Here is a 23,810-nt window from a genome sequence, read left to right as displayed (position 1 = left end):
GTAGAAGAGTAGTGAATAAAATTCATGGATAAATATGTGATATTTTCAGGAGGCTGACAGTACAGAAGAGATGGGTAGTATAAGGGAACAGGTAGTATTTCTGCCCAGTAGTCCTATTAGCCTGAGCACCATATACAATAAGTCTTCTGAGTATTAAACATTGTAGAAGGGAGTAAGCCACACTTTGGTAAGTTTGAATACCATGGGGTTGAATTACTAAAGGCAAATAGACTGTGCACTTTGCAAATGTAGTCGTAATAATTTTCCCCAGAGCTTAGTGAATGGGGTAAAGCTCTGCTAATTTCCATCATCCAATTATGTGCAAGCAAAAACACTTTTTTTTTCATTTAACCTTGTAGCTGAATGGGTATTCTTTACAAAGTGAAGCTTCGCCGCATTCACTAAGCTCTGGGGAAAATGAGTGCAACTGCACTCGCAAAGTGCCTGGTCTATTTGCCTTTAGCAAATCAACACCCATTTGTTTTAAAATAATTTTTGTTCTCACAACACAGAACATATATTTAATTTAACATAACATCCATCAATAAAAATGTAAGAAGAACTCCAAGAATGAGGAAGGGTTGCATGATCCATAATGTAAAGCGCTGAGCAAACTGTCGGCGCTATATATGTCCTGTATAATAATAATAATAATGATCTCTTGAAAAAAAGGGAAAGGGTGTACTAGCTCAGCAACTTGTAGGATGAAGATCTCTGGATTAGGGGTGCTGAGATAAAAGCAACGTATAGCATTACCTGCACTATACCCGATCAGTCTCAGGGTATGTTTTTACAGTAAAACTGCTGTAAGAGAAATATAGAAGCTGCAAAGTAAGCAACTGAGCTCTCTTATTTTATTATGATTTCAGTTTGTACTAAAATGTATTTATTAACAGAACGAGTAAGCGAGCGCTAAAATAATTCCAAATGTATTAGCAGCTGTACACCAAAAAACACCCATAAACCTTCTAAAACACATATACAAAGAGGGGGTGCAGCGCTACTAAACTCAACAATGACAAAAATGCATATATGAAGTGACAAGGTGCAAATACAAAGGCCACTAGATGGTGGTCAAAGGTGCTAAAGGGTGTTGACTCCGTTAAAAGTCCAGAGAGAAGAAGTGCTGATGAGATTTCAGATGATCTCAGGGTGTCCAGTGATATGGACCGTGGATCTTGGTGATAAATAATGAGATTGCGCACTCACCAGATACGCAATTCAAATGCGCATAAATAGTAGTAAGCCTCTGGTCATCCAGATGTCATCCAAATAGGTCTGGTCAGATCAGGTCAGACTGATCCTCATTCCCTGGCGGTGTTATCACTCATGGGGGATCCCCACTCAATGGATACAGCCTGCTCCCATGGGGTCTCCCCACAAAGAATATGGCTGGTTAGGTAGAAGACTCCTGTTATAATCTCCTGTTTCAGCTTCAGTTTATAACTCCACTTTGTCAAAGTTCAAGCAAGCAAAAGGTGGCCTGCTCTGTATTTGCACCTTGACACTTCATATATGCATTTTTGTCATTGTTGAGTTTAGTAGCGCTGCACCCCCTCTTTGAAAATGTATTTATTAACTGACAAAACTTGATGTTCTGTTTGAATTGTGCACATGCAGCAAGAGTCATGTGTAATTCTGTGTCTACAGATCAGTAGAAAGCTGCAGGCAGACCACTATGAAAGATGCAACACTAGTATAACATTTTCTGCCACATAGAATTAAACATATAGAACAGTTAAGTATAAAGATGAAACATATCTGTGTACGACTTTACCAGCCAATGCATTTCTGTTAAACTGTGATCCAGGCACCCCTCCAAAATGCTTAGCCAAGTTGCTGACCTCACTTTTTTCTATCGCAGTAAAAGAATACGGCTTGGTCACCGACCACCTCTGCTTGCTGACTGGCCAATGAAGGAGCAAAAGCACGAAGATAAGGACACCAATCTTTTTTATTGCTGTCAGCAGATAGGAATTGTAAAAAAAAAATTTGTGGAGGTTAAGTACATCCTTTTAAAGGGCCCTACAGTAATGTGAACCTGTCACTCTACCCACTATGTGCGAAGTATGGGTTAACTTTAAGCTATATTTTATTTGACGCAGCTTAGTTCCAATTTCATCTAAGCAAGGACAGCTGCAACGGCAGGATAAGCAGCTGAAAACCTCGAATTGTTGCCTTTATCCCCACTGGAAACTTATCAAAAACAGTGGAAAAATCAAACTGCCATCCTAAAGCACAAGGAGGTTATTAATTCATATGATGAAATGTACAAGGCATGAATAAATTATAACACAGCTTCTAAGTAACAATGGTGTAGCTCTGAAGCTGAATTGCGCCATTTAGAACTTGCTTTGATATCGGTGTATGTTCAGGTTTATTTTTAGGCCTTTCTGACCAAACTGTGTGTCTGTCAGCTCACAATACAAAACAGGAGGAGAAATGGTTCAAAATACCTAAAGAGACTGTGCCTGCGTTAAACTGCACCCTTGGGCCTGCGGATTTGCAAGAAAATAAAATGCAACTCTGTAATCTGCAGCATTAAAGACAAACTCCATATAATCATTAATATTAATCAGTAAACTGTTAAAGTGAATTTGAGCATAAAAAAGCGAAGATTTGCTATCTTATAAGAAACATCAATAAATTGTGCCTATGCAGTACCCTGACAAATGTATGTTGTAGCGCCAAAAGTATAATAAATATTCTACCACCACGTTCCTAACATACTTGCACAATATCAATACTGCCTTACAACCGAGGAAAATTTAAATAATTAAGGGACTTTTCAGGTGGATGATCTCTCAAAGAAATGTCACATATTTGTTTAACCTCTTCAATACTAGGCACTTCTACCCCCTTCCTGCCCAAGCCAATTTTCACCTTTCAGTGCTGTTGCACTTTGAATAACAATTGCGCGATCATGCAACACTGTACCTATATGAAATTGTTATCATTTTTTTCACATAAATAGAGATTTCTTTTGGTGATATTTAATCACCACTGGGTTTTTTATTTTTTGCACTATAAATGAAAAAATACCAAAAATTCCTTTGTTTCTGTTACACAATTTTGCAAAATAAATAATCTTTCTACAAAAGTTTATATCAAAATGTATTCTGCTACATTTTTTGGGTGAAAATAACCCAAATCAGTGTTTATTATTTAATTGGCAAAGAAAGTTACAGAGTCCACAAACTATGGTATATATCTAAAAATTGATAAATCCTGATGTACTGATGGCCTATATCATGTCTTGAAGCCCAAAAACACCAGGACAGTATAAATACCCCACAAATGACCACTTTTTGGAAAGTAGACAGTCTGAGATATTTAGAAAGAGGAATGACGAGTTTTCTGAAGTTATTTTCATGATTTTGTGGAAAATGAAGAAATGAAAAATTTTGTTTTACAATTTTTGTTTACATATTGTCACCAATGCAGGACAGCATCAACATATAACTGGTGCGGTGGTGATCAGGGACACTGGCTGGCAACAGTATGTAAAAAAATGAATAAATAAATATGTTTTAAAACTGTTTTTGTTATTTTTTATTACACTTTTTAAAAAATGTTTATGATTATTTTATTTTACTCCTGTGACAACTGCAGTATAATGTTGCCAGAGTAACATTGTACTACTCTGGGCAAGTGATCAGGATTCTTTTTTACACATAAGGTGTAAGCAAGCATTTTTACTGAATGAAACAGATTCATTCAGTAGTCTTTGTTGTGATCACAACCTACAGATAGGCTGTGATGGGCCCAGTCTGTAAATATAACCAATTACAGCTAGCAGCACAGTTGTACACAATGAATGGCATGAAAGGAAGCCATTCATTGTTTACAACTGTCATGTGATCTGCCACAGCAATCACATGACACTGGCAGTGGGCCGGTATAGTGATCTATCATCGGCTGTGTCCGGTGTCCGCTGGATACAGCCGGTGACAGATCAGGCCGAAGCACGGCCCGTGGGGCGCGCACAAGGTGTGATCCTGGGAGGACGTCATATGAAGTCCTCCCAGGATAATAGGGATCCCACTTGGCTGTCATCTTACAATAGGCCGGGCGAAAAGGAATTAAAATCATGCCATTCTTTATTCTCGTTAGGCTATTCAACAAACAGTGGCCTGTATTAAAAAGATCAAATTTGCCTCATCATCATTAAAATCAATACAAAGAAATCTACAAAACCTAAGTAATATAATAACATTGAACACTGCCCTTCAGAACCCTTCCACAGGCCCATAATCTATTAAAGATCCCCTAAAGAACTGACAGTTGTTTCAAAACCTCCCGAAATTAGGAATACAGAGGCATAGATATGGGGTATGCTGTGGACTAGTTCCTTGTCTAAACCTGTTTCTCTTAACTGCTTCTTTAGGAGAAAAGGGTGCTCACAGACAAAAAGCTGCATCCAAAGAAACCTTGGTACATGGGAACCACATGAGTGGAGGAAACAGCCCTGATGGGGGACAGACAAAGGAGAGGTAAGGGACCACTCTGTACAATATCGTTGCACAGAGCAGATGCGTTTCACCTCTTTTTTATTTTAATAATATAATAAAAAACCTTTACTACTATCATTTTAACTGCTCATTTATGTATATGGGGACAGTCCATTTGGGAGTGCCATTTGCCAGGGGAGCAGAGACTCAGGCAAGTAAAACTGCCTTTACCGTCTCCTATACAGAAATGAGCATTTAACTCTTGAACTGTGAGCGCAGCCATACTGCAAGGGAGGACTTTTGCTTTTCCCGGAGTTGAGCTTTAAGGTAAGGCAGTTGAGTGACAACTGTCAGACCTGAGGTGCTTTCTGAAAAGAAAAATAAGGTTTAAACTGTACATCCTTTAATAAGAAAAACCTATGTGAATTAGATACATTTAGATGGACTCTTCAGATTTCTAGTAGAGCCTGTGTCTACAGATTTTCATCTGGAGTCACTGGCAACAGTTTGAGATGCTTTTGAGAGAATTCAGAATTCATTTGCCTTACAGTTGACCTCCTTTTGGCCTGCATTTGACCTGCGCCAAGTGGGTTTTGCATTCTTAAAGTCTTGTATGGGAATAAAAAACCTGCCTAAAGTGAACAAAATCCCATTGACACAGGACCTTAGTCATATTCAACTGGACTTGTTCTTTAATGTTGAAGACTGAGCCACCTCTTCAGTGCTAATGAGTGTTGGTATTATACCCTAGAATTTATAGTCACACATGTACCTCCATCACCTTAATCCAAACACCATGGAATGTGTCAAGGCAGATGTTAATTGTCCAAGCATTGGATGTAAGGTGTGAACGTTGTGGAACTTTCCTGTTCTATTTCCATCACCCAGGGTGGTTCTGCAGCTTCCACACCTACGAACTTGTTCTTGGACAATTACCATCTGCCTTGACACATTGCAAGCTGACTGGATTAAGTTGACTGAGTTACCCATGTGGTAATAAATGCTGGTGTATATCCCTGACACTCAATATACCAAAAGAAAATGCTTCACAGAAATGCTCAGATTCTTCCAGCCAAGAATGGCTATTTTTATATACTTCAACCAAGTCAGACCTGAGCAACTGCAGCCGCAGAGCAAAATCTGGCTCTATGGCTGTCCCTATCCAGCCCTATCTCTATCCCTATCGATGCCTCCACTCTCAGCATACATTTCTGAGTCTCTCATCTTCTTCACCAAGGAAACTGACAGACTCAGAGATGCATGCTGACAGATGTCCATGTGGAGAGCTGCAAAAATTGGAAGGAAAGTGCCTGAGGAGCTGATCAATACATCAAGGAGGCTTGGTTCTGGTGGGAGAGCATTGCCTAGGAAATGTCTTAACATTGTCCTGCTACTCTACCTGTCCTAGTTCTTCAGAAGCTGTGCCCCTGTTCTCCATGTCAGGATCACTGTATTGACCTCAGGCTCTCACTTTCCAGTAACAGTGCTCTTCAGAGGGCATTTGAGGAGGTGTTATACTGCTCCTCTTTGCCTGATTTAACCCTATAATGCTTACTACCATGCTGCGATTGCATGCATTGCACACAGTTGTGGCACAGAACTACTGAACTCAATTGGCGAGCTTGACAATTGGGGGTTTATTTACTAAAGCTGGAGAGTCCAAAATCAGACTCCCTTCTGCATAGAAACCAATTAGCTTCCAGGTTTCATTGCCAAAGCTTCACTGAACAAGCTGAGGTTAGAAGCTGATTGGTTTCTATGCAGAAGGGAGTCTGATTTTGGACTCTCCAGCTTTAGTAAATAAACCCCTTGGTGTCGCTTGTCAAACTATGCAACCCAAGTTAAAATTGCAATGGCATGTGAACAACTCCAGCTGTTTTTTTACAGTTCAGATAGCCAGCCATGGAGCAGTAAAACTGTAGTTCAGCCACTTGTTTTTCCCAACACCTGACCGCCCATCTGAAAAAGATCTATTTCATGAGAAGTTGTGTCTATTATTCCTAGGTGTCTGATTTCTATATCTTTACATACTTACAGACCTTTCCAGTTGCAAGATTAATATTGAGCAGAATTAAGTTCAGCCCTCCACAATAGTTCTCATGCGGCCCCTTGGGAAAATTAATTGCCCACCCCTGAACCATGGAAATTGTTTTGAGCAATTACATTAAAAAAAATTGTTTGAGTCTCTTGAGCAGCACAAGGACCTTTGCCAATGGGCTTTTGTCCTTGTCAAAGGAGCTTTTCCAATACAAATCTATGGGAATGCAAAACCCACTTAAAGCAGGTCAAATTTAGCTCACAAGGAGGTCAACTGCAAGACAAATTCACCTATCAAAGTGTTCTAAAGAGATCTAATACCACTCAAACAGATGTCAAACTGGTGCCATTAATGCAAAGTAAAACCCATTGATACAGGTCCTAAATCTAACAGGACTATGGCTATTTTCAGTTGACTTTTTGATTTTTGCTGTACAATCAGGAAACATCCCTGTAACACAGGACACAAGAATGGAGGAAATTCATGAGATCACCTGGAACTAGAGTGGATATGCATGGGTCATGGCTGGGTTTTTTTTTTACCATGCATGAAAATATATTACCTATGTACAAATACTCAGCAGTGAAAATCAAATTTAAATTAATGAGTGTATAACATCAGTGATTGATAAAAAAAAAAAGAAAAACAATCACATGCAAACATAGGAAATGTGTGTTAGATGTAATACTGGCCTCACTGTTTCTCCAGAAGGCCACAGTATGCTATGCTATCATGTGCCTAGTCTAATGAATGCTAAAACAGATATCTTGTGCCCTCTCCTGGCAATAGGGGAGTATTGCTTAACATGTAAGTTAATGAGAATGTTTTAAACCAGAAGTAAGATGTGATCAAAGAAAAAATACCGACAATAATGATTCATTCATCTGTCTTGTGTTTATTTCTATAGAATTGTGTTTTCATCTCTTACTTTATTTAATATTTCTAAAATGCCTATATCAAAACAATTTTCCAATCAAAATATTTTTTTTCCAATCATCTAAATCATTTTTTACTTTGCACATACAGACTTTTTTTAATATTAATGTTCAAATGCTTTCAGATTCTATTTAGCAATATAAAAATCATGCTCCTTCTATTTTTTGTGTTTCAGCTCATGATTCTAACTGTAGAGATAAGCAGAGTGATTTTGCGCAAATTGATTTTGCATCTAAATTTCTGATCTCGCTGGTGGCGGTGGAAACTCCTAAACTTACCCCTTTATCTCAGGTGAAAGATGCTTTAAAAATAACACCATTCTATTTTAATTTTATAGGTTGTGCTTTTTATTTATTTTTGCATGGGGGGTTATTTAGAGTTGTTTAATTTCTTTCATCTTTTTTTGGATTTGATTTGTATCATGTTTTATTCTTCACTGTCTGTTTTCTTTCTGTGAAATTATGAAAATAATGTTGCCAATAAGGGGCCATTTTCTTGACCCAAGAACAGTTCCAGAATAGTTTAGAAAAACATCTGTAGCCCTTATGGGCTATATAAAGCCAACTGTGTTTTTAAAAACCACCAAAAGTCACTTTAATTTTGTCTTCCATGTCTCAAATTAATTTAGCCAAAATCATGAAATTTTACCAGAATCTCCCAATTCTGGTAAAATTACTTGACTGTATAGCAGATGGCAGCTGACCAGTCCAGTAGAAACCAAAAGTGTAAATGAAACATGGGGACAAAGCACAAAGTTCCCTGTCCTCAGATCCTCACATTTTTTAAATTCCAGGCAAAATAAATAATACCCAAACAAAATAAAACCCGTATTGATGGTTGAAGGTTCCCTTTCTGCAAGCTGGCACTTTTTCCTGTTAGACTGATTAGCAGAAGGCGTCCTAATGGGAGCTGTGACAATGAAAGGGGTTCTGGGCTGCAATTTTTGATATTCCTAGAGAAAAACTGTAGCCTGAGTACATTTATTAGCAAGCAGCCTACCCACATTATTAAAGTTGCATTAAACCCAAAGCCAAAAATATAACATCCTGCAGCTTACCAATCATTAGATGTGGTGGCTGCATTAGTTTTCTTTCTTTTTAGGCTTTTCCTCTGTTTTATCTGCTGATCTGACCAGTAACACCCCTCCTGTATTAGAGTGCTCCCACTCTGGATGAAGGAGCACAATGGGCACCTTTGGACAACAGCATGGTTAATCTAGGGGGAGGGGAGTGTTAGATACACTATTAGATACACTAACAAATTAAAACTGAACTCCAGCTAACACTTTATAAGTAGTTACAGCAAACTTTTTTTTACTTTCGAGATAAAGATTTTACATAAATAAATAAAAGCTGATCATTGTAAGCACACCTGTCAGTGGTAAAGGTTTGTCTCAACCCTGTAACTGCTACATCTGCAGGGCAGCTTGTTCTGTTGAAAAACACCAGACTTACTGACCAGATCACCAGGTGAAAATAAAAGAAAGAAAGCCTTCCAAAAGAAAACGAATGCAGCCATCACATCTAAGAATTGGTAAGTTGCAATATAATAGATGTTTGCTTTTGGGTTTAATACCGCTTTAATATTGGTGGAGGCATCATGAATTAATTGAAGAAAAGAGTTTTGTGAGTTTTTCTGTAATGTGTAATTAATTTGTTTATTATTTTAAAGATTATTTTTTGAAAATATAATAAAATGTTTGGGAAAAAAAAATAAGTACCAGGAACCAAAAAAGACATATCTGTCTGGAGTTCCACTTTTATGTCTGCATTTAAAAAAAAAATAATTGATCAAACCCAAAATATGACCAATCCACGGTGTCCACAGTGTTAAGGAGTGCCTGTCACGCACAGTACTCATGTAACTCTGAAATGGAAGCTATTTCTTTTTTTAACTTGACCAATGTTTCAGAAAACAAAGGATATAAATGGCAGTCTCCCATAAAAAGCACACTTTAACAAAACATTTTAAGAGTAGCAAAGCATTTTGTCGCTCAGGAATTAATAGGTTCTATTCATGAAAATTGCAAAGCACAAAATGGCTGAATGTAACTAGAACTCCAGGCAAAGAGCTAAACCAACAACTAGAAGATGTACAAATATTTTCTTTACCTGCTAAAGGATTTGCAATTCTGTTCATCCAGATTTACACATATAGGTCATATTACACAGACAGGAAGGTGGCCCTCTGGGATCAGCAATGCAACTTGCCACCAACATATTGATTGGGCAATTTAACAGCATCATCACCTCCAAATAGAAAGTGAAGCCAGGATGTTTTTGGACTCCTTCACATTATGCGCCCACCGTGTGTAGACGCAGCATGTTACCGTGCGTTGAGGTGTGTTGTGTTAAAGTAGCTCATTTAATTTTGAATGGGTTGGAAAAAAACTTTGGAACACAGAAAACAGGACATGTACTGGTACCTTTTTCCTAAATCAGGGAACAACACGGTATGAGATGTGCATTACATTGGTTTGGGGGGGGGGGGGCAGCAAGACCCCATGGTTGAGCCGCACTTTTATCACACCCCAACCACTATGGTGTTTAGCGGCAGAGCCCAGGGGTATACACATGCCGCAGCAGGAGTTATACCCCGTCACTTTTGGCAGGTGTAGCACCTGCCAAATGTGACTCGTTCAAGTGAATGGGCCACTCTGCAAGCACCCCTCAACCAGGTGCAATGCGCGCTGTTGTGGTGCGCTATTGTAAAGCTCAAGGGGTTTAAGCTGGCAGTGAGCAGGCGATACCATCCCTGTCAAATGCTCTCTGCTCTAAAGAGTGATATGAACGTGGATTACTATTCAGACACCAAAGCCAGTGTGAGCAAACCCTTAGGGCAACTTGTCATAAAAAAAAAACATGGAGGATGCCACTGCTGACCTTTCTTTCTGATAGTAATATCTGCCTGACACAGAATACCTATAAAGATCAGGACATCTGATTTTTTTCTCTGAGTTTCCTGCCAATGAATCAGAAGCCAGTTGGTCTGCATATATTTTAAGAAGAAGGTCAGCACTGGCAGCCTGCCATCTCTCTAATGCCAGGATTCCTGTAAGTCTGAACAGGAGGTTTTAAAGCTCAACCAATAAGTAGAAGAGTGACTATCCAAAGCTGTGCAGTGTAGAAAAGTATAGAAATCATAAGATCGGCTAAAAAAAATCTTTTGTCTGGAGTTTCAGTTTAAGTCACCAATGGCTGCCTCCCATGTGTATGGCTTGTACATGCAATTTGAAAAAGAAATTTTAGAAACAGAAAATTTGAAGGGACAATCCAAAAAGATCTAAACATACTATATAGTTAGGGCACTACACACTGAGAAACAATCTACACAGCACACAGAACAAATCAATAAAGAGGAAGTGTGGGGTACAATGAGAACATATATATTCTTCCATACAATCATTTATGAAGCTATAACTGCAATTATTGTAAGATGACTCCTATAGCAGCTCTCTACACAAATGAAACACCCAATTAACAGTGTGAATTGCATTCATAATGGCTGCAATAGGTGAAAGGAGTTGGAAATGAAGCTGCAGATATTTAGCAGCCGGGGAAATATCAAGAAAAAGCCAATAACAGTTTTAGGTGGCTTTATTGTAAGATCAGCCTTCAGCCTTTGCCATCCTTTTATTGTTACTCGGCCTTGCAACTCTGATCTTTGCTGGACACATCTGCCCTCATTTGTGGACACTAAAGTGAGGCCACAGCTTCAAGTCCACTCATGATCACCATGTATTGTTTGCTCATCTGTCCACGTGTCTGAGGACTTACATGTTTCTAGCCTCTGTCCTAGTGTTGGCCACTGTTTTCAACGAAGATAGTCTCCCAATTGTCTTTATCTATAGGAGATGAAGTGGTGAACGAAACAGCATTAGGCCTGGACTTTGTTTAGATCAGCAAGGAATCTGTCCGCTGATTCCCTGCTGATCAGAGCAGAGCGGGCAGACAACAGGTCCATGTTTGCTCAGTTTCTGCAGAGCATACATGGACAGAGCCCGCTCTGCTCTATGGGTGGTCAGTTGTAAATGGACTTCACTGTCCATTTATACCTGACTGCTCTCTGATCTGATCCCCCCTTTTCATTTTTTTTTACAGCGAACCGGATCAGAATGGAGGGATGCATGCGTAAATAGACATTTACATCCATTTATACCCATCGGTCCATAGGGCTGAATAGAGGGTCTGATCAGGTCCGCCTGAAAAAATGACAGGTGGACTTGATCGTACCCTTTGTGTAAAAGGGGACTTTCAGGAGGCTTCTCACTTAGGTCTACTTTAATATAGAATTTCCCATGGTCAGGGCCTAACTACTTTCATACAAATTACATCTTAGGAGGTTAAAGTGTTACTAAACCCATAACAGTAAAATAAGTTTGTATATGCAATAAAGCATGCTTGTCATACTCACGGTGGAACCTAAGGGGTTAATCCTCCACATTGTGTAAAAAGGTTGTTTGGTACTGTTTTCTCTGATCCTCCCCTTCTTTCACAGTCCATCTACTGATAGTACAGAGCCCTAGGAGGCACTCTGCACATGCTCAGTTTGGTGGGGGGTTTTTTGGGAGGGTGCATGTGATCAGTACAGGGCCAATCAGCACTGTCCAGACAGAGAGCCAGGGGTCATGCATTCTCATAGGACAGAGAAGAATGAAAACGCGTCCTACAAGCTTTAACCAGTGCTTGGTCGGACACTGATAGACGTCACAAAACTGCTATATACTGTTGATGAGAAAAGGTATTTAGCAGTTTATATTTACTAAAATAATTACATTTCCACATTCAGTGTACTGTGGGAGACCAGATATAGTGAACGCAGAGCCCTGGGTTTAGTAATATTTTAAGTAACCTCCTAGATTTATTTTGGAAAAAACAGTATAGTTCCATTCAAAAATACGAAAATGTTACCATCTATTTAGATTCATAAGAACTAGATAAATAAAGGTTAAATATCACAGCATGAATTTTTAATGTGACCAAGGATGTTTAGAACACATTAATAACTTAGACTTAAAGATGATGGCCTTTCTAGACCAGCGGGGAGCTGAGAAATAAGCATCTTCATAACCAAATTGAAGTGCTTTTCTTTGCATGTCTCTTGGCGGCCCCCTGTCCTCGTTAGCCCGCACCATGTCTTTATTGTTAGTTTAGCCTTTTCTAAGAGAGAACAACTTTTGAGCATCAATATAGGAAACTTTTATCTGGTCACTTACTGACCAGCCAGTTTCTAGCAAATATTTCTGGGAAGGCAATTAGAAAATCAAAGCAGCAATCTGATAAGTAGTTATGGGAACACTAAAATGTAATTCCACAAGACCTTCCATAAATGTCCTTATTGGTCATTGAGATCATTCATTCAACTGTTCCTGCACTACAACATCATTGTAGTATCTTTGATATCTCAATACCTATAGAATATATATTTTCCATTATACTGCCACACTTCCCCTATAGTAAGTTCTTGGTGAAGCCTCAGTCCAATAGCTGCATCAGTAACTTGCCTTTTCTCCCATTCACAGGTGGGCTTTGCAGTTTCTCCTCATAATCTTTATCAAAAATAGACATTCGTTATTAATATAAAGCAATAAAACATGGCATACAACATAGAAAGTTGTTCAATAAGGCATTGTGCAACAACCAATCAGATATGAGTTTACTAAAGCCACATCTTTGAAAGAAAAATTATTTCAATGAAAGATAATTTTTGAATTTCACTTTATTGAATAAACAAACATAATGGACACTGTACGGTGTGTACGGCTGGGCATGGAAACATAGCATGGCATTTAAATGGCTGCCATCGGCAGAATCTCTATTTTTCTTTGCAATTTACTTTTAATAAATCAGCCCAAAATACACTAAACCTCCTACAGTATTGGGGACAAAATATGTGGCTGAGAAGGCAGGTAGGGAAGGTAGGCAATGTCCTATTCTTTGTTCTGTCTTGGAGGTTTTATCTTGTTTCAGAAGGGTTTTCCCACTGCCTGTACTGATCACCCACCAGCCAAGCACCACGTTTGTTACCTGTTTGGTCTCCTCACAGCCAATTGTACGGGGCCTTGGTCACCTTAGAGTTAAGTTTACAAATTTGTAAAGCAGCCCATAAATTATACAATTCTTTTTCCTTCCACCACAGGTCAGCAGTGATTGAAAAAAATCAGGCTGTTTGATAGATCTACTTCACTACAAACATCCTACCCATAGATGGATTAAAATTTGGTTTGTTCCTGCTGAACCAGCTACATTTCGATTTTTCTATGGCTGGGTTAACACTCGTGGCTTTTTCTTCTTTTTTTTTATAATATTCTAATTGATTAATCAGCAACTTATCAATGATAGAATAAAAAAAAAATATATATATATATATATATATATTAACAATCATTTTGTATTTTGTTTTCAATTGTATTGTATTTTATGTTATTTGTATTATTTAATGGGACAGTCACCTTACTTTATCCAAATTTAGAGATATAAATTACCTCCTACTACAAATTATTGTACTGGGATCTTATGTTTGGGCAGCCACATGCCTAGAAGGGAGGAGAATGCATGCTAAAGCAATAACTCTACTGTTTGATGTCTTCGTGCTTTAGCTGTCTTTATGTAAGGCAACGAATAAACAGCAGGCTGGTCAGTGAATGTTTCATTTACATATGTAGGGCAAAGCAAAGGTTTATTTACCTCCCCAGCAGCACCTATCCTTCAGTCGCCCACCACACTGTTCAGCTGCTGGGCACTGATGAGTACGTGACTCTCTCATGTGACTGTGGTGGCTCGCTGTTGGCCCAGTGATGTCACATGGGAACAGAGGAAACCGTGGTCCTGTGTAAGTTCCCAAAATAGGTCTGGAGACTAAACAGGGCATTTTTTTTTGTTCCAGGCAGCTGAACAAAGAAGTGGAGGAGCCAAGAATGGTATCTTTATGCTTCTAGGAATGGAGGAGAACATGGGCAAAGGAAGTTCATTCAAGGGCATGGGTGGACTGACCATTTGGAAACTCGGGCACTGCCCGAGGGCCCGGGGTCAGTAGGGGGCCCCATGAGATGCCCCTGGTACCCTTTTCATAGACTTTTTTGAGTTTGGGCAAGGACACAGGGGCCCCATGATCCCCTATTGCCCGGGGGCCCCATGAGTTGTCAGTTCGCCCCTGTTCAAGGGTGTGCACATTTTTTTAAAGCCTTGTTTTATATAAATAGCAGACACCCCCCGCGCTAGGCTGTCTTCATAATAGTAGGGAACATGGGGCAGGCTCAAAAGAGCACCACAGTGCAAAAAATTACAAATGGAACTTTATATGTGAGCTAAGCAAGCACGAATGATTGTCATAATAGGAACTGCAAATTTTGTAAAATTGTTACATGTAGATGTGATAAAGGTCTTTTTTGTGAATATATTTCTTCAAATGTAGGTGTCTTTCTACTTTTTCTTTTAAATGTCATTTTGAAATTTGCTGCAATACAGATCTGGCTTCTAAAAAAGATGTGTCCATGCAATAAATCACCATTATTTGGGTAAAATCCACAAGTTGCAAATGACGTTTGAACAAATGTTGAAGTATGACATTTACATGCTTTCAGATGGCATGAAAAAAACTAGATGTGAAAAAAAGCTCATAACAGACATTGTGGGAAATCAAACCACCCCTCCTCCAAGAGGGCAACAACCAATCAGGCTGGCTTTATTTCACCAGCCTGGAAGGATCAGAACAAAGAGAGAACTCCAAGACTGGGTGACATTAATATATGCACACATCATTCAATTACTTTTCTCACAGCCACAGGCAAAGAGCTGCAATCCGATAATTTAATCTGAATCCATGTAATTAAGAGAAGGCAGGATTTCTGCTATCTCTAGCTATTAAGAGAAGAAGATTTCTAATTACACTTTCCAGAAACACTCAGTGCAGCTATGTCATTGCCACAGAGAAGGCTGGGTGGCCTATACAGTGTACTGAGTGTTCCAATGCTCGGCCTAGTTGCCAAAGTTTTAAAGGTCACATTGCTGCTGATGAAGCTCATTTAAGAGCATCACTTGATGTAACGTGGTGCTCCCATTATAAAATACCTAATGAAAATGCTTATAGCACAATTTTTATTTAATCATTGTCTTCTAAAAATGCAGCCATTGAACAAATACAAATTATTTTGAAAGGATGACCTTTCATGGCTTCCTAATTAAAGTAGAACTCCAAGTACACAGCTAAATACACAGTTGAAATTCAAATATCTGTCAAAGGATTTCAAATTTTGTTCGGACAGTTTTGAGATCTACACACTGCAGAGCCAAGCAGATGATACCATTATTACCTTTTCAGTTTTGCAAATTCCTGTGTCATCAGCCTGTTTATTACAAAATGAATCAGCACTGCAATAGGACCCTAGGGTTCCTCCAGAGGTTGACAAGGGTTCCATGAGCTATGGTTAATTGACCTTCCATGTGAGGGTACCTTGATATTTCCTGGTCCATTGCCACTTGGCAGAACCAGTAGCATGACACCAATGACCTTTTTTTTAGCCTACTATAAGGGTGGCATTTTAAACCAGTATTGTAAGGGGTCATTCCTTCCACTGACCACCAATATAAAAGAGCATTTTCCTTATGATCTCTGATGCACTAATCTCAGCAGTGGTTCCCTAACATCTAGAAATAATTTCAAGGGTTCCTCTGCGGTAAAAAGACCGAGAAGGGCTGCCATAGAGATTACAATGTTGATGGCTGTAAATTCTGGGGTAACCCTCTTCAGCAGCAAAGATTTAAAACTTAGGACAACTGGCAAATAATTTATACAAAGATGGACAATGAGCCACCCAGTGTAATACTGGTCATATACTGGGAAATTCTGTGGCTTTCAATTTTCAAACACAATTGTTTTCTAAGTCCTGGCAATTAGATAACTGTAGATGTGGCAGAAATCATGTTGCGTCTATGCCACTTGAAAAGTCTTATTCAGTCTATAAAACATTTTTTTTGCGATTGAAAGTTGATCAAAGCAACACAATTTCTGAGCATGTCGTCATCTAAGTTTTCGAAAGGTCACATGTGTGCTCTTATGTTTTAGTTTAGGGAGGAAAAGTGTCTACATGCACAAAGGGGTATATTTTTATTGTTTTTGCACAAGATTCACACAACTTTCACCATAGAGTCATACTTTTTTCCAACTGAATCTAATTAGATAAATGTGTGAATCTTGGGTGAACCTGATGTAAATTGTGCATGAAAACAGTTATAAATAGACCCCAAATAATCTACAGCTCCAGCATGATTTATACATTCACAGAACGTGCAGATTAACCATTCACTTGGAGTTAATGAGACAAGAAGAACACAAACTTGTCATAAGCGACAAGTAAATATGCAGGTTGGAATGAACTAAGCCCAAAACACTAATTCTATACAAACTACAGTGGCCTAATATTCTAAACTAAGACCAACCTGCCTCCACCTCTGAGCCCTGTTCTTCAAAATCTTGGCATTCCTCATCTTCATGTTCACATGCAAAAGGAAAATGAAAGACATGCTCATGCCACTACATAAAAAATAAACATGGGGGAAAAACATGTTTAATACATCCACAAGACAACATCAACACACTACATGGAAGTCGTAGTTAGGTTGTTCATCCTTTGGTAAGCCAGAAGAACAAGGTTTTACACATTGAGAGTTCTGTGATCTCTGTACCTGAAACCAGGGAAAGATTGTGAAGAAAAGGAAGCCCTGGCATGTGTAACTGAATGATGCCAAAGCTGTCAAAGTAAGGGCAAGATGTTGGCTGGCGTTTGTAGACATCAGACCTGCTTCTCTCCCAATACCAGTCAATGACAATGCAAAAGCAGTTTAAGGCTCCATGCACACTAACTTTTTTAAACTTCTAGAAGCCCAATAGTGTTATCCTATGTGTCCATCACACTACTTTAGGCTATTTGCATTTTTTGAGCTTCAGCATCTAGGAGCAGATAAAAAAAAATTGTTTCTGTAAAATTTTTTTGGACTGTTTTTTTCAGCAGAAAAAATTGCTAAACGGTCCTGAAACACTCCTAACAGCTTTTTTTCTAGCTTATGTTTCCCTCTACATGTACTGTAAACATGCAAATAAAATGCTGACGCTCCTAAAAAATGCTATTACCAGCGTTTGTTATCCAGAGTTTTTTGAGCTTAAAAAAAAAAAAACATGCTAGTGTGCATGGAGCAATAGGACGCTGAGGAGGTCAAATAGAAGTTGAGAAAGAGGTCGGCTGAATCTGTCAATGATCTTACAACTGTTTCATAATGATGTCAAATGCAAGTGAAATCCACTTTACATATACCCAGTGAAGTGATTGGCCTCAAGTAATACACAAAGATGAAACAAATTCTACTACATAAGTCTATATGCAGTCTTCTCTTATTTATATTCAAAGTGCTTCATTTATAAAGCATGTCTGAGACTCATAAAAAAGGGGGAGGAGAGTTGAAATTACACTCTGCAGAGCTCAGTGGAGGGAGCTCTGAGAGCTGATTGGAGGGAAAGGACACCAATCCCCCCTCCCCCTTCTCACAGGAACAAAGCTGAGGCTGTCAATCTGCTGGAGCTCCCTTCCCTGTCACCATTTTTCTCTTGGTGTCAGGAAGACTTGTCAAAAGTGACTCATGTTGAAAACAGAGGAATGAAGCAGCAGACAGAAATGCCACCTAGTGCTCTCAATTGAGACAAATGCACACTTTATAGGAATTTACTTTGTTCATATTTCATGTTTGATATTTACAACCACTTTAAAGCAAGCTGCAACTGCCTATCCACACTAGCCCTAGCAATGCTTCTTTATTAATATCACAGATGATTTTTTATCATTATAGGTGTCAAGATCAAAGTGTGTATTAGGCACAATGTTTTTCTGGTTAAAGTGCATTTAATACAAAATATTTTATACCATCCCTCAGTGAAACAACTAGTATAGAAATGACATTTCTCTTTTTTCAGTGGATTTGAGCAAGATTTTACTCCTTGACGCACCACCAGTGCTGTCCTATACCCTGGTGATGAGATCATAGACCACTCAGGCCCAGGTATTAGAGGGTGATCTTAAATGTTTATCAGAGCAGGGGGTGTCACCAAGCCAAGAGAGGTCTCAATATATTCCAACTGAAAATTCACAGAAATTGGTGTACATAAATTCCTTATTATGCACATTCTAGTGGACTTGCAGTGGGAATATATAGATAACTTACAAGTACCTCATTAAAAATGTTGAGCCCAACCTGTTCATTTTTCACATACAGAATGGGCTTGATATCATTAACCTGGAGGCCTATAGTATATATGTTTTCTCAGTCACCATTGGAGACCTTCATGGCATGAGTGGTGGTGCAAATAGCTTAGCTATCCATGGCACACCTTTGACTGCAAGTCCCACCACTTCAAAGTAAGTTGCCTTCAGAAAGGGTTATTTTATTGGTAGATTACTGAAGCAGGGGTGAGATATATTTACAGGCTGTACTTATTTTACATTCTTCCTACCAACATAAAAACATTGAATTAAAACAGCAGTTTTCCCTACGAACAACTAGCAAAATGCCCCTTGAACAGAGGTCAACTGCATGATGGCTAGCAGTATTAGCATGGTTGTGGTAGTGTGTATCATACAAAGTGTGCAGTGGAGTATATATAATATGGTGCAGCACTGGAAGTGACAACACATAATGTAGTAAAATTCTCTTGCTGTTTGGCGAGTCTTCCTGGCTGCGGTTTGTTTACCAGTTGACACAGCCTCAACAAAAGCTGTCATTCGGTGTTTGCTGACAAATGAAAAACACACATCTGAAGACTCCAACCTTTGAAAATTGTTCAGCTGGTAATAAAAAAGCATGACTAGTTTAAAGATCCCCAATAATCTAACAAAAACACCAGATACTATAGACCAACCATTCTCAGCCAGATACCTATGGAACCCTAGGATCCCTCCGGAGGTTGCTAGGGATTTCTTGAGCTGTGGTTGATTGATGTCCTCTTTGATGCTATCTGAATAGTTCCAGGGACAATGCCACTTAGCGGAACAAGCTGCAAGGCACTAATGATCTTTTTAGCTGTCTGCAATGGTGGCATTCTGACCACCACTGTAATGGTGGCATTCTGACCACCACTGTAATGGAGCATTCTGACCACCATTATAATGGGGCATTCTTCCCTCTGAACATCAATGCAAGGAGCAGTTTATCTACTGACCCCTGATAAACCAGTTTAACCACTTCCAGTCCAGACACTTTTACCCCCTTCCTGTCCAGGCCAATTTTCAGCTTTCAGCGCCATCACAATTTGAATGACAATTGCGCGGTCATACAACACTGTACCCATATGAATTTTTTAGCATTTTTTTTAGACAGATAAAGCTTTATTTTGGTGGTATTTATTCACCACTGTGATTTTTATTTTTTTTGTTATCTAAATGAAATGTTCAAAAATTTTGAAAAAAAAAGTGTTTTTCTTATAACATAATGCAAATAAATAATATTTCATCCTAAATCTTTGCCAAAATGTATTCCGTTATCTTTTTAGTAAAAAAAAAAAAAAACAACCCAAATTAGTTTATAACCAAAATTATAATTTTTAAACTTTTTTTACATTTTTTTTTTTTATATTATTATTTATTTATTTTTTACATACTGTCACCCTAGCAGTACAGTGTCACCATGGTTTTACACTGATTTCTTTTACACCCATAAAGGCTGTAAAAGCAATCATTTCTCCTTCTCTCTGGCTGCATTCTTGCAGCCATTGAGAACTACTGTGTGAGCTGTGATTGGTCACAGCTTGTCACACGGTACAAGGCTGTTTTGAATAGCCTTGCACCATGTGACCTCTGTGATCATTCACAGACTTCACACGTAGTAAGCAATGATGTCAGAAGTGACATCTTGCTTACTACTCTGCATGTGATCACTGATTGGCCAATCAGTGATCACATGATCGTGACCTTGCACAGAGGTCCTGTACGATGATTGGTGCTCCACTGTGTCCGGAGGACACGGTGGGCACCGGATCGCGGTGCTGCGCGCTCCTAGGGAGTGTGCACACGCAGGGGGGCGGGGAGGCCGTTTGTAAACAGCCACCCGCCCCTGCACTGCTACCATCCGGCCGGATGAGAGGTGGTTAAGTGAGGCTCTTCAGGACCTGAAAATTATTTTAGGGGTTTCTCCAGGTAAAAAAGGTTAAGAAAGGCTGCATTATGCCTTATTCACATTAGCATACCAATCCGTACACCCAGGCGATAGGGCCCTCTTTACCCGCATGGGATCCACATGTGTTCCATACAGTCTGTTCAAATCAATGACAGTCGGTCAGCTGCATACACCTGCATGGATCAGCACATGCATACCAAAGTTCACATCTTTGAAAACCCCATGCAGAAAGACTATGCTCTGTGCATCAAATGCGCAAGGATGTACACTCCAGGATATGCACGGAGACCCATGCAGCTGGCTGCTGGCCATTCATTTGAACATGCTGCCTGTACGGGTCTGCATAGAACATCTGTGTATCCCAAGCAGGTGAAGATGGCCACTTTGCATGGGTGTATGGATCAGTACAGACTTTTAACTGCCACTCTTTCTGCATCAGGACCTCAATGCAGCTCCTATATAAATAGCTCCTATATAAATCACAACTCTGATTTGCATGTGGGCACAAGGGCCTAGTGGCAGGTTGACCAAGCTGTGGCAAATCTATTTTCTTCAAATCCTGGAGATTTTGGTTTTAAGTCCTGTGGTGCTACTCAGAGCAGAACAGTGACATTAAACTAGTAACATCTGAGACCATATCCTGCCTACTATCTAATGCCAAGCTTAGTTTGATAGCTTTTGTAGGTCTATAGGGTTGGTGTAAATCCTGTTTATTAGCAAGTCAGTTTGTGGTGTTGATAATGCACTTCTATTTAATACTTTACCAGACATTCTCTTTAAAGACACAAAAACATGGCTTTAGGAGGAGAAAACACATTTAAATTTAATAGGAGACAAACACTACCTGGAACACGAACAGCCTCAACAACACAAGGCACTGCAATTGACGTCATTTTAGCACAAACAACGTTCACGTCTGTAAATTGAATGTTTAACCATAACAGCATGGAAAACAGAATATTCAGGTTGATTAATGCAAAAAAAACCCCATAAAAACATTCACAAATGCTGTATGTGCATTGTAAATGTTTAACAATATTCGGTCATGTTAACGAACAAAACAGAATGTTCACACTATGAACGCCGCTTGTGAATCACACAGGAATTGGATCGCATCCCTGTGCAATTCACATTTCATTCAGTGCGGTGTGATTTGAGCCCATTCATTTTGAATGGGCTCAAATTGCACCATGCCACACCAAGAAGTGCAGGCAACTTTTTTGCAGCTGCACCGCAACCACATTTTGTACCATGCGATCCGCTGCGGGTAAACCGCACTGCGATGTGCTTGGGGTGTCGTTAAGTTTGTATTGATACCCGCAGTGGATCGCAAATACAGTGCAATTGCAATGTGGTGCAGGAAACATGCAGGGTTTTGCTGTGTTTCCTGCACTGTATATGTGCGAACCTAGGCTTTGCACCTTTGGTGTAGTTACACTTGTATTGAGGCTTTTCCTATCCCCAACCCCTTCCTCCTATACTCACTTGCCCCTGATTTAGTGAGATATCAGCATAAGGATGCAGATTGGCTAGTCAAAGTCTTAAAAGCTGGGCTCATGCATACACTCAGCACTCCATTCAGTACTAAGGAGAGTTTGAACTCTGCTAGAGCATGAACTTTCTATTGCATTGAATAAAGAGTGTGCATGTATGCACAGCCTAGGCTCAAAACATTTTGACAAGAGGAACGGGGATTGGTAAGTTGGAAAAATTTCAATACAAGTTTAAATGCACCAAAGTTTCAGTTACACCTTAACCCCTTGCATATTTCCAGAAGAAATAATAGCCACCCATCCTCCACTTTGCAATGGTCACCACACTCAATAGCCATGCATATGTACAGTGTATATCTAAATAACAACTTCATACTTTGCAGCTTGCCCCTAGAATTCAGTTTAAAGCACATTGACAGTCCAGACAGTGGCACTAGGGCCCTTGGTTTGAAGCCCAGCCCTGCGTAGTAGACATGCTGGTAGGTTTATTGGCTCCTTGAGGGCAGGGACTAATGTGAATGTATAGTATGTAAAGCCCTGTGTAAATTCTTGGTGCTATATAAATGCCTGTAATTAATAAATATAATTACATATTTGGTAAGGTTGAATAAAGATACCAGTCCATCCTATTCAACCTGAAAGTGTATGTGTTTATGTCACTACAATTTTCCATATCACTTTATATTGCATTTGCTAAGAAACACATCTAAAAGTTTCTTTAATTTATCTTCACTCCCCACAGATACCACCAACTGTGGAAGGGTGTCCCACATCCCTAACTGCTTTAACAGTAAAGAATCCTGTTTGCAGTTTAAAATTGAACCGGTTCTCCTTCAACTTCATTGTGTGGCGGTGTGTCTTCTTTAGAGACCTCTGGTTAAACTCTGCTGTTGAATCAAAATATGATGGACCTCGCACCAGTGACACTATGTTCCCTTCATTAGGAAGGGAACTAACATTTATTTTCTTGTGTCACCTGACAGCTTACTTAATACCGAAATATTCACGGATTTGTGGTTGTTAGGACAAATCTATTCATGTTCATTCCTTAAATGTATTTTGTATTTGTTCTGTACACAGTGACAGTGGGTTTAATAACCTAATGTGTCTAAAGGAATAACTACTTGTGCTGCTCATTGCAGCCAATCAGACTCTGCCTTGTCCTCCTTCCATATAACATAAGAACCCTAAAAGTCATATTCTCATCGGATGTCAGGACTGGGGCAGTTTTTGGGTTGAATTTGATGGACATGTGTCTTTTTAACTTGACTATGTAACTATGAAACCAGAACAGCTTTTCCTTTAGGCAGTTTGGTCATGAGGCCTGAGGGTAAAATACAGCACATAACATCACGCTAGACCAGTAATATTTAACCCAGTGGGACAGTAGGCTCTATCTACTGTCATTAGTATGCACTCTTTTCACTTAAAGCGGTAGTAAACCCCTGGACAAAACAATGGACCCCCTGCAGGTTTAGGTCATAATGTACTAGTACTTACCTGTACATGCAGCCCCCCAGCACCGCACTGTCATGGCTCCCCCATCTTCACACGGGCTCCAGCAGTATGAATGGCCACAGCCACGATGACGTCACTCCCGCACATGCACACGGGAGCCCTTGGCTGTGGCACAGAGCTCTGAAGGGTTGGCATAGCGTGCTGTTCCTTCAGAGCGCATGCACCTGAGACATCACCGGCTGCAGGAATATCTCCTAAATGGTGCACATTTAGGAGA

General features: G+C 39.5%; 1 protein-coding gene across 50 annotated transcripts in view; it reads right to left on the bottom strand.

Annotated features, from left to right (window-relative positions):
- RIMS2 (regulating synaptic membrane exocytosis 2) overlaps positions 1 to 23,810 on the bottom strand; it is a 919,325-nt gene that overhangs the window by 175,610 nt on the left and 719,905 nt on the right. Inside the window, exons 27-28 of one of the 50 annotated variants that reach the window (XM_089658335.1) lie at positions 16,863 to 16,910; positions 12,929 to 12,973 (exon numbers count right to left, since the gene is read on the bottom strand). The exons of the other annotated variants lie outside the window; for them this stretch is intronic. Coding sequence (XP_089514461.1) covers positions 12,929 to 12,973; positions 16,863 to 16,910 — 93 coding nt within the window. The remainder of the gene's footprint in view (positions 1 to 12,928; positions 12,974 to 16,862; positions 16,911 to 23,810) is intronic. 50 annotated transcript variants of the gene reach the window in all.

Source organism: Staurois parvus, unplaced genomic scaffold (assembly GCF_062004578.1).
Source record: "Staurois parvus isolate SC_StPar_1 unplaced genomic scaffold, SC_StPar_1.0 ptg001062l, whole genome shotgun sequence".
In the NCBI taxonomy this organism is placed as follows: domain Eukaryota; kingdom Metazoa; phylum Chordata; class Amphibia; order Anura; family Ranidae; genus Staurois; species Staurois parvus.
This window is presented reverse-complemented; position numbering and strand designations above follow the sequence as displayed.